This window comes from Anoplolepis gracilipes, chromosome 10, assembly GCF_047496725.1.
Source record: "Anoplolepis gracilipes chromosome 10, ASM4749672v1, whole genome shotgun sequence".
NCBI lineage: Eukaryota > Metazoa > Arthropoda > Insecta > Hymenoptera > Formicidae > Anoplolepis > Anoplolepis gracilipes.
In genome coordinates this window covers 2,424,748-2,442,319 of record NC_132979.1, presented here as the reverse complement: position 1 = coordinate 2,442,319, position 17,572 = coordinate 2,424,748, and the positions used below count along the sequence as shown (strand labels likewise).

The 17,572-nt window shown below is 40.4% G+C and overlaps 2 protein-coding genes across 5 annotated transcripts in view; both read right to left on the bottom strand.

Moving 5' to 3' along the window:
- Galphas (G protein alpha s subunit) overlaps positions 1-10,310 on the bottom strand; it is a 33,514-nt gene extending 23,204 nt beyond the window's left edge. The window contains exons 1-4 of one of the 2 annotated variants that reach the window (XM_072900552.1): positions 9,573-10,310; positions 6,995-7,067; positions 5,007-5,061; positions 3,854-3,973 (exon numbers count right to left, since the gene is read on the bottom strand). In XM_072900552.1, the coding sequence (XP_072756653.1) occupies positions 3,854-3,973; positions 5,007-5,061; positions 6,995-7,067; positions 9,573-9,711 (387 nt within the window). In that variant the 5' untranslated portion in view covers positions 9,712-10,310. Of the gene's footprint in view, positions 1-3,853; positions 3,974-5,006; positions 5,062-5,372; positions 5,761-6,994; positions 7,068-9,572 lie in introns of those variants that run through there. The other variant, XM_072900553.1, reaches the window with a different exon arrangement.
- A 147-nt stretch (positions 10,311-10,457) lies between these two features.
- Irbp18 (Inverted repeat binding protein 18 kDa) lies at positions 10,458-17,485 on the bottom strand. 3 transcript variants are annotated; one of them, XM_072900564.1, is made up of 4 exons: positions 17,346-17,485; positions 15,240-15,338; positions 15,003-15,159; positions 10,458-14,828 (listed from the first exon to the last, which is right to left on the bottom strand). In XM_072900564.1, exons 2-4 carry the CDS (start codon positions 15,336-15,338, stop codon positions 14,722-14,724), a joined length of 363 nt encoding a protein of 120 aa, XP_072756665.1. In that variant the 5' UTR covers positions 17,346-17,485; the 3' UTR covers positions 10,458-14,721. The 3 variants fall into 3 exon arrangements, with proteins under 3 accessions (XP_072756665.1, XP_072756667.1, XP_072756666.1); XM_072900566.1 differs by lacking the exon at positions 17,346-17,485 and adding an exon at positions 15,764-15,937 and having other exon boundaries at positions 10,552-14,828; XM_072900565.1 differs by lacking the exon at positions 17,346-17,485 and adding an exon at positions 15,589-15,731 and having other exon boundaries at positions 10,552-14,828.
- Between the last annotated feature and the right edge of the window lie 87 nt (positions 17,486-17,572).

Below are 17,572 nucleotides of genomic sequence, written 5' to 3'. Positions count from 1 at the left end.
GAATCGAAACGAAAGGAAAGGAAAGGAAACCGTTGCTTATTCGCTTATTCGCTACGACAAATCGCCGGCGCTGGACGTCCGTCGCTTGGCAATATAAACGACGACGGTTATATTAATAAATTCTCCTGTCGATGCTATTTCCACGCTTGCAACGATCGATGGACGGACGCATCGTGTGTCGATCCGTCCGTCTCCGCGCCAAGGATCGCCGGACGCCTATTATGCACGTACTAATAATTTCGTCCAAACGCGTCATCTCTCAACGTCGCTAACCCTAAACGTCGCCGCGTAAGGTACTTGTAGGGCTAAAAATACCGAGACACGTGTATATAGACGGCGTGTCCTTGCAAATTCATCCGGAATGAAAGAACGAAAGTGATTCTTGGAAATTGAATGTAAATCGCGTTTAAAATACGAGAGAGAGAGAGAGAGAGAGAGAGAGAGAGAGAGAGAGAGAGAACGCAAATTGATTCATTTTAATCGATGCATTAACATTTATATATAATTGCAACATTTATTATATCGCGCAAATATTCTGGCCGAGTCGCCGCGCGGAAATTCTTTAGCACGTATACATATATTCCGCTCCCATGAAATGACACAATATCGCATCAATTTTTATTGCTCTTTCTCGTAAAAATACATCCAAATGGATTATTTAATGTTTCAAGTGGCATTCACGGTTCTATAATTCTCAATTACATTGTTTTCGCATTATTTTGATTATTCGCGAGTTAAAATGCGCCGATTATATTTCTCGCTCGAGTGAAATATCGCATCGGTGGTTATATATATGTGTTTCGCGTTTCTGTGTAGCAAAATTTAGGCCTAGGATTTTCCTAAAATAAACTTCCGCATCCACGACGGGCACCCTCTCGCTTGCTCCCTTACCCCCTCGCGCATACATATGTATAGAGAACCGGATGACAGTGACAAATTAAACGCAAATCGTAGAAGGCGCGTCGGCAGAAATTCGCGAGAAACTGCTCTGGATATTGCTTTGTCTTCCAATCGCGAAAATAGCGCCGGTGATTTGCCAAGTACATACATACAACATTTGCAACAAGTGAGTGTGTGTGCGCTCATTTATTTATTTATAATCGATACGATAAACAGCAGAAACCTCTCCATACACGATACACCGGCTCGTTCTATTTTCTCTGCGTAATAAATTCCCGATATAATTGCAGAGCTCGATGCAACAGCTCTTGTCTTAAAGAGAGAACTCGAGAGATTAATTCAACTGAAATGTTCTGAAATTAAATATTAATTTCCTTCAATTTCTGGGAAAAGCGAATCGTAAATTATTGCGCGAGTCCGTTACCTTCGATAGCGATCAGATTTGAATCTGACGTATCGAACTGTCAAAGACTCGAGTTTTGACGATTCGTTATAAGCGTGATACATATCTCAGCGGATAATCGTAAATATTTCGCGAATCGTGAGAGGAAACGCGACGCAAGATTGACGTTCGACGTTTTAAAACGATTTAGTTCAATTAATCCGGATACACATGATCGAATCGGATGGCAAACGCGCCACGTGCGACGAATAATGGCCGATATAAAGGTGTTACTATTATATATACGCGTACGTATGTTTGTGTACATGTGCGTACGTCGCGTTGAATGACGCAAAACGCGCGGATTATTTCGTCGCGCGACAACTTTATTTCGAGAGACGACGCGTCATATTTCGACTCTGTGTTTAGAGTTTCCTGTCCCGCTTCTCTGCGACATCTCCCGCTAAACCCAACGCTAAAGGGCTATATCCCGAGATAATCCTTTAAAATTGACAAGAGAACCTTAAAGCAGCGTGAAATGTGACGAACCTCGTTAATAGCGTAATTTAAATATGAACCTGACTAATCGTGATTTAATTAATTACTAATTATCTAGATTTATTAATTTAACTACTTTTCATTATTTTTAAAAGTATCACTTAATTACACACACACACACACACATATATGTAAATTAAATTTTTCAAATTTTGTCAATTACTTTTTTAAAATATATTTACTAAATATTATCTTTTATATGCGTCTATTGATATATTTTCTTCAATTTTTTTTTATCGTGTTAGAAAAGTTTATTTTTTAATAAATAAATAAATACATAATTTTTTATCATTGATTTTTCATTAACGCTAACAAGAGAGCGTTTCATCAAGACTCAGCGAAATTTTTTAGATGACAGGATCGATCGATGTTGTAAATTCCCGTTACATATATACGTATAATAATCGCATGAATTTGCGAGAGGCACAATCGGGCGACATCGTGTATACGTACGTACATACATGCGTGAGAAATGGCGCAGCACATCGCAGCACATCGCAGCACATCGTGGAGTACAGGGCACTATATAGCGCACTAACATGTGCGGTGGCTGTGTAAACATTGTAAACACTGATCGTGCCACGCGCAGTGGTTCTCACTGCTAAGAAGATACGTACGTACATATGTACATATCTGCTCGTATGTGTTTGCGTGCCGTGTATTAATCACGTTAATCCACAGATGCGCTGGTTTAACGAGAAGAAATGTCGCGATGATCGTTGAGTAAATTTCGCTGCCGTCGCCCATTATTACGTATCGCCGTTATACGCGGTCTGTTTACGCGTTAAACGATATCGAGCAATTGCCAAGAGTTGGTTCAAGTATTCTGGGATGCAATATTAACGTGTATAATAACGTATGACAAAACAATCTATTATATCAGACAGAAAAAATATTTTATTATTTTATTTTGGCACAGAGTGTCTACTCCAATTTTGGAAAAAAAATTCCCTGAAAGTTCCCCGACTTTCCAAGTATTTTTGTTTAAATTTCAGGTAAAAAAAAAAAAATTTTTAAGATTTCTTGATACAACTTTTTCTTAAGTAAAATTTTGATTTTTTACAATTAAAGAAAATAATTTTTAATTTTCATTAAAAATTACAAAAAAATACATGTATCGCATATTCAATGTTTTGTTAAAAAATTGAATATAAAAACCAAAAAATAGACATATATTTATAGTATATTTCCCACACATAATTTGCTTAACTTACAGACTGTTAACAATATTAGAGCAAAATTATCAAAAAGAGAATTTTTTTGAAAAATTCCATGAGGATTCCCTAATTTTTCCAAGTACAAAAGAAATCCTCAACAATTCCAGGGTTTACATTTTTTTCCAAGAGCAGACTATTTAATAGATTAATATACGCGGTTGTCGATACTATTAATCTCTGGATTGAAACGTTATTGGATTGTCAATGTGATTACATTTGCTTTTAGCGTGTGATAATCCAGACTTTGTGATACACTTATATGGATTCTTGATACAAGCAGGATTTTGCAATTTAGAAGTAAACGCTGGATCTGAGAGAATCGATAGAATTTTTACTCCATCGACACTTTTGTAAAAGGTGTAATTTCATGAAAATTAAGGCGAAGAAATATAACAAGCAAACAGTTGCGCGTGTGCAGATGTGAATGCAGTTTTTCAATGAAAATCGCGAGAAATAATGGAGATAACACAAAGACTGAAATCACCCATGATATCAAGTATACCAATCAGTGTTCACCAGCGAGTTTACACGGGCGAAACTCGCTGGTGAAGGAAAAAAGTCAGGTTTGTCACGTTTTCTTCTCGTTTCGACGCAACTGCGCGCGCGACGAAATTCAGACGCTCTATTCAGAAAGCAACTCGTGATGCAACGTGTCGCCGCGCCGGAGGCGATTATCCCGAGGACTCTTTCTGTCTTTCGCGCGAGAAGGTCGATGAGTTATTGCGAGCGTGAAGGTGAAGCCGGTTTCGTTTCGCGATATGTAAACGCAAACAAGGAGACGCAGAGGCTGACTCACCGGAGGATAATCGAAGTCTGGGGAAGACGAGACTTCCAGGACATAATCCATTCTGCTCTGGTTCGACGGATCCTCCAACGAAACGGGCGGCGTTAACGTGCTCATCGCACTGGTTATCGTCTGCAAAAAAAAAAAAAACAAAAAACATACATTTCTTTTATCACGATGACACACACTAGAACATCTCTTAATCTTTTTTCCGCTAGATTTAAATGTCTAATTCAAATTATTAACTTTATTAGAGAGAAAATTTATATATATATTTATACATGTAAAAATTGCAATAATAAAGAATCCGTGGCGAACATAAAATATTATTTTTATTATCAATCATACACCGATTTCCTCTCGTGTGATTTTAAGCTTTTAATTTGCGTAGTTAATTATACTTGCTACTAAACGCATGTATTGTGTAAGAAGAATTACCGATTAACGTTATAATTAGATGAGTAACGAGGCGATTTAATGCGACTTATTTTATGTGATTTTTATTCATAAGCAATGTATTTTAACAAAGATATAAAAATGTATATCTTTTCATAAAGATATATCTCTGATACTCTCTCGCGTGAAGAAATCGGCTTTATTTTTTTTTTTTTTTTTTTTTTTTTTTTTTATCACAATCGCCAGTTCGTTCGTAATTGCTATCACGTTGTTAATTACTTCGTAGGAATTCCGTATGCAAGGAATAATTGGATGTGTAGAGTAATTTGCGTTAATGCAGTACAGCGTACGGAAGTGACTGCATTTTGCATAGAGGTTACACATAATCACGCTCACAGCTAAATACGTATTCGGATGACAAATCGGTGACAATACTCCTCCGACTCAACTTGATATCGCGAATTTGCGTGTCACGTAACGGTTACGTCGCGTTATTTCGAGTGCAACAATTACAATAATTTATACGTCTAATGTAACTGCGGGAATAAATTTTTAAGGTAGCATCAACGAAAATTCGACTGCAATAATAAAAAAAAAAAGCGTCGAAAGAAAGGTAAAGAACCTGATAAATTATATAATTATAGATAATTAAATTTACTTTCCGTCCGTCCAAGAATTGCAAATGCTATTTCTTTTTATTTTTGAGTAATAGATATATTAAAGTTTTATCTAAAAGCTATTTGAAATAACAAATAAAATATACACTTACCAAGATGGCGTCCCTAATGTTCTTCTTAATGTCTTCGATCTTTTGCCGTTTTTCCCTGTGAACACAAGAACAAATCAGATATGAGTATCGTTAGAAACTCGGCGCTAATTCATTGTCGACCGTATAATTAAATGTGACTAACAACTTTACGATTAACAATGAATTGTACGGACGTAGCACAAGATCGCGTAGATCGAGCAACCGATATCGACAATAATGATCGAGTCACGTGCTGAAACGAAAATGATAGCACAGCTGCATATGTGTTTGCGTGTGTTTATCCGTATATTTTCAGAATAGATCGATTAATTTTAGCACCGATCAAGCGGCCACTACCACGTGTTTAGAAGAGCAACTTGAACTTACGGCCGATCGATAAACTCGTATTTCTGGATCATTCTGTTTTCAGCCGAGATTTCGCCGAAGAGATAAACCTTTTTTGTCCGGGATATATGACAGTTAAGAGGAATCTGGCATCCCGAGAAAAATCAAAAGCTCGTCGTAAAATAAAAGAGTCGCGTCAGAGGTATTGATCGGAAAAGAAATCATCGCGAAATAAGAGACTTTCCGCTGTGTTATCAACGTTTAAGGCGGACAAAATAATTTACGACACATGCGAGCCGCCGAGTCGTTTGTTTACATATCGTTTTCATCTTCTCTTCAGTAATCATGGATAAATTCGCACATTTATAACAGAATAGAAATTCTAACAATAGCATCTTACCTCGAGAATATGAAAACTTAACATATTATTATTATTATTGTTTTATTTTTATTTTTCTTTTAATACGGAAAAAAATATTTGCGTATTAAATAACGGATTATTTTAAAACGAAATTTCGTTAATAATGTATTTAATTGGATATCAGAGAAAATCTTTGATACCAACATCCATGCAAAAATACACGAAATTTTTTTTACAAATTTTCGTTGAATTTGTATAAATAAAACTCCTTGAACATAAAAGAGCTGCGTTTTACATGAATTAACGAAATCGAGGTAATCAAACGAAACAAGGTATTCAATGCTCATAACCATGAGACATTGTAAATTAGCAGTCTGAAAAATATATACACGAAAAAAAAAAAAAAAAAAAAAAAGAGAGAGAGATTTAAAATAATCCAAAAAGTATTTTTAACATGGTAAGAGAGGTATAAACGTTGGTTGTGACGAAAAGTCAAGATGGGTAACTGCGAATAAATAATAAATAACGCAGCGAATAAATGCGGCTGATTGAAAAATACGAAAGGGAAGCAGTACTGGCGAATCGTATCAGAAAATTACGCGCATGTGTGTCTGTGTGGGCGCTGATATCGTTAAATAGCGAGCTGCACCGGTTACGAGATGACTCATTCGCGCTGAAAAACTAATCGTGCTAATTACATATCATGCTGCATCTCGCGATTCGACTTAATGCAACTCATCCTCGACGTTCGATTCGAATCGAGGAAGGAAAAAAAAACAAAAAAAAAAAAAAAAAAAAAAAACCAGACTCTCCCGAGAAAGAGAATTAATCGAACGTTTCGAAATAAAAATAATTTCGGAAACATGGTTTCCGAACATCGGTGGCATATTCTGCGAATAGTTTCGCCTGTCGAAGAACGATGCCGAGATTCGTTGATTAAATTCGACGATGAAAGGAACGCTCGGACGTGAAAATTCAATGAATGTTGAACGCGTGTGCCAGCTTCGTGTTTCGTAAATGGTCTGCGTGAGTACGATTGCATTCCGCTGACATTTTAATTGTAATGCGAACCTCGCGATGAAAAAACCCCCCCGGGGAAACAAAGGAGCGATTACCGGCTTTTAATGGGTTAACGACACATCGACGGATTGGAACGGATGATGGGGCCGAGCCGACCTACCGACCGACTGACGCGACCGATCGCACGTGGTGAGTGTGTGTGTGTGTGTGTGTGTGTGTGTGTGTGTGTTTGTGTGTTTGTGTGTGTTTGTGTATGTTCGCCGCTTTTAAAAATAAAACTTACGCTTCGCTGAAACCATTGACGTGCAGTATCCTCATCTGTTTGACGATCGTGCTTTTGCCGGATTCTCCCGCTCCTGAAACAGGTGGCGAAAATCAGTCAGATCGTCAATTCCTCTCTCGTGTTGTTTTTGTCGATTTGACATGTCGGGGATACCTCTCGTCGGCTCGACGACATTTTCGCGCGCGATGACAAGCGTGTGAGACTAATATGTGTATATCTCGTTGAGATTTCGCTAACCGTGATATTATCGATCGTTTGTGCGATAACGTACAATCGGCGTCACGAATTCGCACATCGCAAACACAAATGGTGAGAAACGCGCCATTTTCGCGTCGAGTGTAAATTCGCTACTGAAATTCCATCTGAAAGGAATCGAGAGTTTTTCCGAATATACAATGGGCGATGCGCAAAATCGTTACTTAAATCTACACCTTTTGTCCCGTTTCTCAAAAATTGACAAACAAAATTTGACACTTTGTAACTCTCTGCAATTCAATGTAATTTGGAAAAAAAACAAAAAAACAGTACGTATCAATAATTATCGGTGTCCCTAGTATTACTCTATTGTTATTACGTTTCGCTTTTTTTATATGGCAGTCGCGCGTTACTTTCGACGTTAAATATCCTCGGCGCTTAACCCGTCAAATTCTCATTAAGAACCCACCGCAAATCAAGCGAAAGAAAAAGTTGGCGAGTTTAATCTCGGAACTCTTCCAGTTTCCAACATTAATTACCCGACTGATTACAAACTCGATTAAAAGGGAAAAATCACGAGGAGAAATTGTATAAATATTACAAGGGGAGCAAAACGTTGCTATCAAAGTTGAGGGTCCATACAATTAGACGTTTAATTTTATACGTAATGCTAATTATATGCTTATGTATACGTAATGTATGCATATTTCATCGATGTAAACAGGATATATGTATGTAAACTCTCTTTTCCTACATTTCAGATTTTTATACATTGTCGAAAGAAAGTCAATTATTCGACAATCCATCAATTTTTAAGCTTCTCGTCAAATTTTCATGATCGAGTTCGCATGTACAATAACACATACAGAGGCCCCAATCGGCCGCGTGTTTCGCGCGGCTATAATGACAGGCGAAGGGAGAGAAAACAATACGGCAACAGCTGTTGCTTCGTCCGTCGCTCGCGCCGCGACGATGAGGACGGCGGCGACGATGACGACGCGTTCGCATCGAATTAGAACGACGACCTACATAAACGCCGGATAATAGGAAGGCGATATGACGGGGCACCGAGTTAAACATCGCGCTAAGCAGGCACGCCGTTGTCGCGCACGCGTGTGTCGGTATCGAGAAAGAGATATGTAGATAAAAAACGAGGAGAAAATAGAGAGAAAAAGTCATCTGAAGAAATAATCTTCAAAGCTTATTAAATATAATCAAAGTTAAATATGTATAATGTGACAAATTAATCAAATACATTATACTCTATAAAAAATATATATATATATATATATATATATATATATATAGTCTCTTTTACATATTTATAATCATGTATATAGATGAAATAAAATACTAAAACAATATATATATATATATATATATATAAATAAACATTGTTGAAAAATAATCATGGCATCAAACACTCGCATCGACAATCAAACTTGTAAATGAAATAGATTATGAAAATATTCGTATTATCAAATAATTGCCTAAATATATTTATAAAAATGAATAGAGAGAGGAAAGAAGAGAAAGGATAGAATTTTCTCTCGAAAATTATACAAGGCAAAGTAGTTGACATTTTGATATAAGAACGGAATATTGGAGTTAAAAAAACTACAAGACAAGAATGAAAGAGGAGATATATATATATATATTATATCTCGGTGGAAGAGACGAGGATCGAGAGTGACGAAAAGGGTACAAACACGAGGCTGGTGGATATTGGTGGGTGCCTGCCTGCTCGTACGATAATCGATAAAATTGAATCACGCGCCGCTGAACATCACGATAGTGCGGCCGGCTTGCCCTCGGCCTCGCGGAGGCTCTCTTTGTCCCAAACTGACGACCACCGGCCACCGGGGTCCTCCAGCGGTTTAACGCGTCACGGTTCACCAACGCGATCGGCGCGCGACGAATGGAGAACACCTGGGGAATTATCTTCGGAGTGCACGAGCCGTATTTAAATGAACGAGAGTGCTTCGATATTAAAAAAAGAAAAAAAATCTCGACACTCTCTCTGTGAGTCCCGTAAGATAAAAGGCGTCGGTAGATTCGACACGAAAAGCGATATTGATTACACGCTTGTCTCTTTTTTTTTTTTCTTTCTTTCTTTCCCTCCCTCTCGATATTTAAACGCGCGCTTAATTTCCTTGGGTCGAATTAAATTGTTGATTTTTACGCGATAGAGAATTGTTTGTCGATGACTCTAAAGCTACAAAGTGTTAAATATATTTATTGGACGAAGCTGTCGGAAGCTTTCAAGCAACGTTGACAGAAATATTTTCTGCCTCGCGTTTATCGAGTCGAAGAAAGAAAAAAAGAAAAAGATAAAAAAAAAGAAAAAGAAAAAGAAAAAAGTTATTATAACTCACAAACTCACCGAGCAAGAGTAACCTGTGCGTGGCCCGGTAGACCTGCTTGTCCTTTTGCAACTGCCTGGTGATGGCGTCGGATCGCCTCTTCTGATTCTTGCTGTCATCCTGGCTGGCCTTGCTACTCTGGCTGCCGAAACACCCCATGACACACCACGGGAAGGACACGCGTGGCTCGCCCTCTCCGTTTTTCCCTTCCACGTCTAGCGGTCCGTGCCCGTTACCTTCTCGGGTCGCGTTGGCGACGGCGTTGGCGGCGGCGTCGGCGGCGGCGGCGGCGGTGATGGTGGTGCCGGCGTTGGCGGCGGCGGTGACGGTGACGGCGTTGACCGAGAGGGAGGACGATCGGGATCCGGATCGGGACGGACGACGACGGCTCGCGATCGAGTTAGTCGCGAGGGAGGAGGCGACCGTGCGACCACCGGCGGCGCCGACGGCCGACGCGACGTCCTCGTCGTTGTCGTTGTTGTCGTTGTTGTTGTTTACAACAACCCGTCCGCCGTCGCGGCTCCGTCGCGCGGGTTCAAAAAGCGCCCCGAATCCCGCCGCGGTAAGCTCGCTCCCGTTCCGCGAGTCCCGCCGTCCGCCGTCCACCGGTTCCGCCGTTCCGTTCGTCTCGGCCGCTCGCTCGCTCTATCGGGTGTCTCGTTCGCACGCACGCGCGCGCGCGCTACGTCCTCCGTTCGCCACCACGGCCGATTGACGTCTAGCTCCGTCCCTCTAGCTCTAGCTCTAGCTCTAGCTCTAGCTCTAGCTCTAGCTCTAGCTCTAGCTCTAGCTCTAGCTCTAGCTCTAGCTCTAGCTCTAACTCTAGCTCTAGCTCTAGCTCTAGCTCTAGTTCTAGCTCTAGCTCTAGCTCTCTCTCTCTCGCTCTCTCTTTCTCTTTCTTTCTCTATCTCTCCGTGGCCGGCGATGGATTCTCTCCTTCGTTCCTGTCAAAGGGAATCGTCTCGCTCTATTTCTCCCTGCCTCTGTTTCTTCCCTTTCTTGATTTCTTCGGCGACGATGGATAGAGAGAACGACGACGGAACGACACAACGGCGTTGGCGTTATTTGTCTCTCGCGTTTATATTCCCCGATGCGCGATATTTCACGGAGCGACACTCACGAGCACACTTCACGGTTACCTCTATCACTGGCGGCCTCCACTACTCGCGGAACCATCATAACCATCGCACACCATGAGCTCGGCGCTCCGCTCGCCGGGCGACTGAGAGAGCCCCGTGTTGCGCTTCTTTCTCTCTTTCTCTCTCTCTCTCTCTCTTTCTCTCTTCCTCCCTCCCCCCTCTTCCTGCCTGTATGCGTGCCACCACCTCTCTCGCTCGTGTTCACGTCGATGAAAGAGAGAGAGAGAGCGCGCGCGAGGATGGTGCTGTAAACGTCAGCGGGGGTGTCGATGACGGTGGACGACGGTGACGATACCGATGACGACGATGACGGCCGACCTCGATGGCGACCGGGCCCGACGTTTCCGACGTCGCCGGGCTATTCCCCGAGACGGCGAAATGAACGACGTGCGCGTGACACTCGCTCTACCCCGGTGATGATGCCAGCGTTGAAACGAGGCGAAAGACGGGGGGCGAGCGTAATAACGACGATCGACGACGGCGACGATGACGGCCGAGTGCCGGAGTTACTTACAGCGCGCGACACGACGAATATCTCCGTTTCGTTCGTGCCAGAGATGAAGAGCGGCACCGAGAGCGCCGGTCGCCGGGACACCGCGGGTTACACACTCGCTCGCACGCACGCACGCACGCACGCACGTCGGGAAAGCACAGGGAATCGCAATCGAGAAAACAATAACGTCGACACTGCCTCTCTGTCGTTGATCGCGCGAGGCGGCACGTCGTTATCTATCTATCTATCTATGTATCTACCTCCCTCCCTCCCTCCCTCCCTCCCTCCCTCTCTCTCTCTCTTTCGCCGCGACGTCTCCGGCGATGCGACCGGCACGAGAGACAGGAGAGAGCGAGAGCGTATGCGTGTTGTGTGTAAGATCGAGCGGAGCGAGACAGATATGTACACGCGAATTCGATTTAATGGGCAGACACACGGCGCGTGTTGTAAAAGGATTTATCGCGAATCGTCGACGACGGAGAGGCGTTAAAATAGATCGAGTCCACCTCGTTCCCGGATCGGTTAGGTTCGCCAAACGGTAGTCGATCAGCGCGACCTGGCCAAAGGAACGTTTACGTGCTGCTGTTGCGTTGGCTACCCCGATCTCGCCACGGTGACGGCCACCTTCGCCGTCTCCTCGCTCTCGTATATCCCAGATCTTGTCCGCGAAAAAGAGGGTTTTTCTCTTTTCACGTCCGCGAGAACGTTCTTCGCCTTCCTCTCCTTTTTCTTCGCTTTTTCCGAGGGCTCCCCTTCCTCCTCCTCCTCCTCCTCCTCCTCTTCTTCTTCTTCCAACACCGTCGTCTCCTTCTCCGCCGCTCTTCTACCCCGGCGCCCCTCCTCTTTCGCCGTGAGCTCCTCGTTGACGATCACGACACGGTAAGCAGCAACAGCAGCAGCAGCAACACTCAGGGAACCCGCACCCTCGCGTGCCTTCTCTCGCGCCGCTTTTACACATACGCACCCTCTCTTACGGGAGAGGTCTCGCGCCCGTAAGTCACCCGCGTTTCCCTCGAACCGAGTTCGCGTTCGACTCTCCTCACTCAAGTATCCCCGAGGAAACTCGCGACCGAAACGTTCGAGACGAGGTGCTCCCTGCAGCCAACATGTCGTCTGCTAGACGACCACCAGCGCAGCGGCTCACCGCGCTACAGACGGCCCCAGGTTCGTACTCGGAGCTCGAGATGCCCCCTATTCTGCCCCCCCCCCCCTCCCGCCCCTCCGGCCGTCGTGAATATTATGACATTAGCGTTACTGTCAACCACGAAAAGTTTGACAGTTTAATCGCGCACGCGATTGTACGTTCTCGTATATTTTTTTTATAATTATATCTTGTAATAATATACTTGCTGATAACAAAATATATTTAGCGAGCTTTATTGACAGATGATTTGACAACTGGAACCGTCGCGAGAGAAATGTACGTGTCGATTCTCTGGAAACACGCGCGAGAGATGCGCGATTAGGACGATTCTCACATATTCTGGGAATCAGAAGGACGTAGATGTTTCACGTGTATCCTTTTTCGCTGCGACACACGGGGCTCGTTAACTCGGTGCGACGTTCATGCGCTTTACGAACACCGGCGGAGGATCGATCGGGTCTTTTCGCGTTCGCGAGTATTGAAGCATACAGGTGCCGTCGATGACTTTCTGGACGTCACCAGTAATTCGAAACTATTCTGGCACGAGCATCTTTAACAAAACGTTTCAAAGACATGTAAAATAAAAATATACGCTTTCTATAACGATAATAAAAAAAAAGACATTTCGTTATTTTTTGTGCACAATTAATTACAAAATGTAAATGACAGCAGTACCTTGTCGCGTTCTTATTTATATATAAAATCACGTCGATATTGTGTTTACTTTTCTCATCTTAATCAACAATTACTTAACAAGATAATATACTTAGAATTTTTACCCTTTTACTTTTTTACTACATTCCTTATATTGTTTACAATATTGTACATGACACTTTTTCATATCTTTATTTTGGTAGCATTTTATTCTGATTTCATTTTTTTCACACAAAATTGTCTCCACATTTCAGTTTGCGTCACCATCTCATTGAATATTAAAATTTCTCCACATATTTTATTGTAAAATATTTCAACTACTTCCTTCTATCTACTCATATACATTTTTATTTCTTTCTTCATTTCTCACCTTTATCCATTTTACTCAATTTTATTTGACTATATTTACTTTTATTATCTATTTTATTTAAACTGCTAATCATTATATATCTAATGTTATGTCACCTAAAATATTATATATATTCGTCTTAGAGCTTTTCTCTCAATAAACTTTGCATACAAATTTATTTCTTTATTATTGATTAGACATTACATCAGCACACTAGCTGCAAGTCCCTTTTGTTGAAAGTGTGTTAAACAGACTATTGTTGTATGTTATTTCCTGTACACACTACTTTGCATAGAATGAAGACAATAATAACAATAAAATTGAGACGAGCCTAGAATTGACAATGATTCGACCGCCTTCTGATTTAATTTATATACATTATTAGAAAAATCTGAAGTTGATTGCATATGCTTTCTATAAATTCTCCTGTTCAAATTTAATTTTAATTATTTTAATGAATATAATAATAAAGATTTTATTTCAAATATATCTATATATTTTTTCTTTGTAATATACTTTTCGTACGTATCAGTAGTAATCGTGTGCACAATGTCTTTACTTTCATAAATAGGTATTTCCGGGTCAAACGCATTGTGTTTAAATATATTCACACACCATAATTCTGAAGAGAGCCGACAACCATTAAATCCATCGAAATATGTAAGCGAATTGAGAGTTGTTTGATACATGCCAGAAATAACAGTCTAGTGAAAGTGAAGGTTTAAACATCTATTATCACATTCGGATATTAAAATGGTGTGCTATTAAAAATGTTATTTTAAACCATACATGTATTCAAGAAATCTATTTAAATTGCGTAATATTGTATGTACTATATAATTGTTGTAAAAATGTATTATTTTATAAATTATATAATTTTATAACGATAAGATAAATTTTATCTTGATAGCATTTAGCAGATGTATGTGTTAAAATATTTTTTTCACCTGTATATAACGAAAACACATTTCCCTAAGATATACATTATAAAATAAGATACAACGTTAAATACAATAAGTACAATATGTACATATTGTACTTAATTCGTTTCATCTTTTGTACTATTTAGATCAAAGATCATAACATCTCTATTGGCTGACGATCAGAATGAATACTTTCGTACTCAAATTTATCATAAGACGACTCTGCCGATGATATCTCCCACTGCCATTAGTTGTTAAACTATAAATTTGATTGATGATAATTTCCCGACGACGCTGCAACCGGAAGGCTCGCAGAAAACGCTTTTCGCATTTTGAATATTTTCCAATAAGTTTAAAGAGCACATCTTTCCAAGATGTCTGCTTGCTCGTTCGATTAAACAAGCTATGCTTCTTCACGTTTCAAATTCATTACCACGCTGATTTCTTCACGTGGCATTTGTATCGGTTTACAGCTCGGCCGTAGTCGTCTTCAGCACATCTATCGTACTTTTATCTTCGGCTAGAAGAGAATTTAAATCTAGCTCTTGAATGTTAATAGAGTGTTGACTGGAACCTAAAATAAAAATCAGTTATTCAGTTAGGAGAGATCTCTTGGGTCTCTAATGTAAAATATTTTCAAAATAAATAAAAAATCAAGATAATAATCAGAAATAATTTGAGAAGATTTTAAAGATGTACAAAAAAATTAATAATAATTTGCCTATATAATAGTTTGCTTCAACTATACCTGCATGTGCGAGAAAGAGATCCTTGAGAAATCCTAGCTCCTTGGTAAGCATTTTAATCTTTTCTTCCAACAGTTCATTTTCCGTTTTCAGCTGATTTACTCGTTCTAATGTTTGTTGCGTGCGTAATTTACTCTTCACTCTGGATCGTTTCACGGCCTGTGAAATACGAAAATAACGATGACAGCTCATGCGAATGATAATGTACGCACAATTTACATACGAAATCGATACGCAACCTGGTTATTCCGATCCCGCCGCTTCCGATAATCTTCGTTTCCTTCCTCTTCTATCTGCTTCTTTCGTTGGTGTTTACTTTCTTTATTTTTTGGCGCCATCTGAATCAAAGCCAAATATATTCATCAGTCTCATAAATAAATTTTTTCTCCGACAATTTACGAGTAAACTTTTAATAATTAAAATTACAAGTAATTATTGATTTTATCTTTATAGTTCTTAAATACAAAACATATGTGTGTGTGTGTGTGTGTGTGTGTGTGTGTGTGTTATGGATTTAAATATGTAAAAATTAAATTTTTAGTTACAATAATGCGAAAATGAAAAAATGTTGACTACGCTATTTTTAACCTGCGAATCGCGATTGCTCAACAACGATGCACACTATTCCATCGAGGTAGATACGTGACAAATATTTATATCGATGTTTCAATATCCGTCATACACCGGCAATATAATAGACCGGTCGTTACATTGCGTTAACTCTGGGCCGGCGCGTCGTCGGCGCATAACCGTGTGTATTTACCCAATAAGACCTTGGACGTCGTTGTTAAGAAACCGGCCCTGACACCTTCGTGCGCAACCTCGACTCGAAAACCGCGAACGGGATTTAATTGTGACGCGCATCTCGCGGAAAAGAGAAAAGAGGAGCGAGACTCGAGACGAATTTAGCGAGGACGGCTGCTCGTAAAAATCGACAGTCATCATTACGATTGCGGTCTCGTTAAACGTATAATCTTCAAGGTCGGTCGGCCGCGGCAACAGTTCAACTTGACAGTTAATCTTATATATCGACGATACTCTTGTAATATTTTTGAATTATGATCTCATTCGTGAGATAAAGCAAAAAAGAACGTACAGATATGACATTTATTGTACTTAATCATGATTAACGTTAATTGTCGTTCTTGCAGTTATTATATAATTTTTTTATACAAGAGAATAATATTTATGATATCGTATTAATGAAATTATAATTTGCGAAAAAAATATTATATTTTTGACAGTCTAATTTAATTGAAATACTTTTTTAGAATGTTTCTCAAAAATATAAAAATTCGTCTCGCATTCTTCGCGTTACAATCGTTTCCGCGAATTGATAACATTAAACTCTTATATAAATCTGACATCATCAGTCGAGAGGGACCGCTTGTGCGTTATAAACTTGATCGCGCACGTATAAACGAAAAACATTGAGCCGTTATACGCACTAAATATATGTATGTATGTATGTATGTATATATATATATGTGTAAGAAAAAATGCGAATGGATCTTGTAATTCTCGACTCATTATTATCAGCGTGATGAGAAGCAAAGCGCAGAAATCGCTTTCGCCTGCAGAAAACTCTATCGTGAGCTCGTCGGAATTCTACTACATGTTGTTTCGATTCGTGCACGTGATATAATCGTCGGGGAATTTTAAGCGGATGCATTTCGCGCCGGTTTTCTCCTTCGATGCTCCCAATAAAACCGGAGCATTATTATTGATACCAAGTGTCACCCTGATCGTTTCCGCGTTATTAATCTTGTACGACGCGCGATAATACAAATGCAAAGTCATCTGGACTCGTGACCCGTCTCTCCATCTCTCTAGCAAAGTGGAGAGACAGAGAGAGAGAGAGAGAGAGAGAGAGAGAGAGAAAGAAAAAGAGAGAGACGGAGCAATTATAATGTGCGTCTCTCAGGGTCAATGTTTTCAGTATACGCTATACTCTCGTTCAATGACGAGTTTAAAGGCCGTAACGTGAACGAGACTCTTCCTCCTTCATGATTGATAATAAATTTAGAAAATTAAAAAACGAGATAAATGAAATCTGCGCGTAATGTTTCCTTCCGCAAGATTCTGTCAACTCGACTCGCGGCCTGTTCTATTGCACTTTTTCTGTATTCAAAGCAAAATAATATATATTGCGAGATAGAGAGAGAGAGAGAGAGAGAGAGAGAAAGACAGATAGAGATAGAAAGAGAATGCAATTGAAACAGTCCTTGAGTAAATTCTCGAGTCTGATCGACGCACAAGTGACGTATTGTCGGAAAATATACATCCACGTGGCCGATCTTTCGACGATGCGCATCTACCACACCTTGCTACGTCTACTCACTTACCGTTCCTCCGATTCGACGACAAGCTGATTCTGCTCAGGCTCTTCCGCTGGTACTTGAATTTCTATCGGGTACTGACGTATCCAACAAGATCTAAAGCGGGTTGTAACCGCCATGTACACTTGGGGGCGAGACGATTCGATCGGCCGCTGCATGACGCAATACGCGAGTGACTGTCGTCGGTCGTGGCTCGCGAATGGTGTACATGTCGCCCTCTAACTGTACTTTCG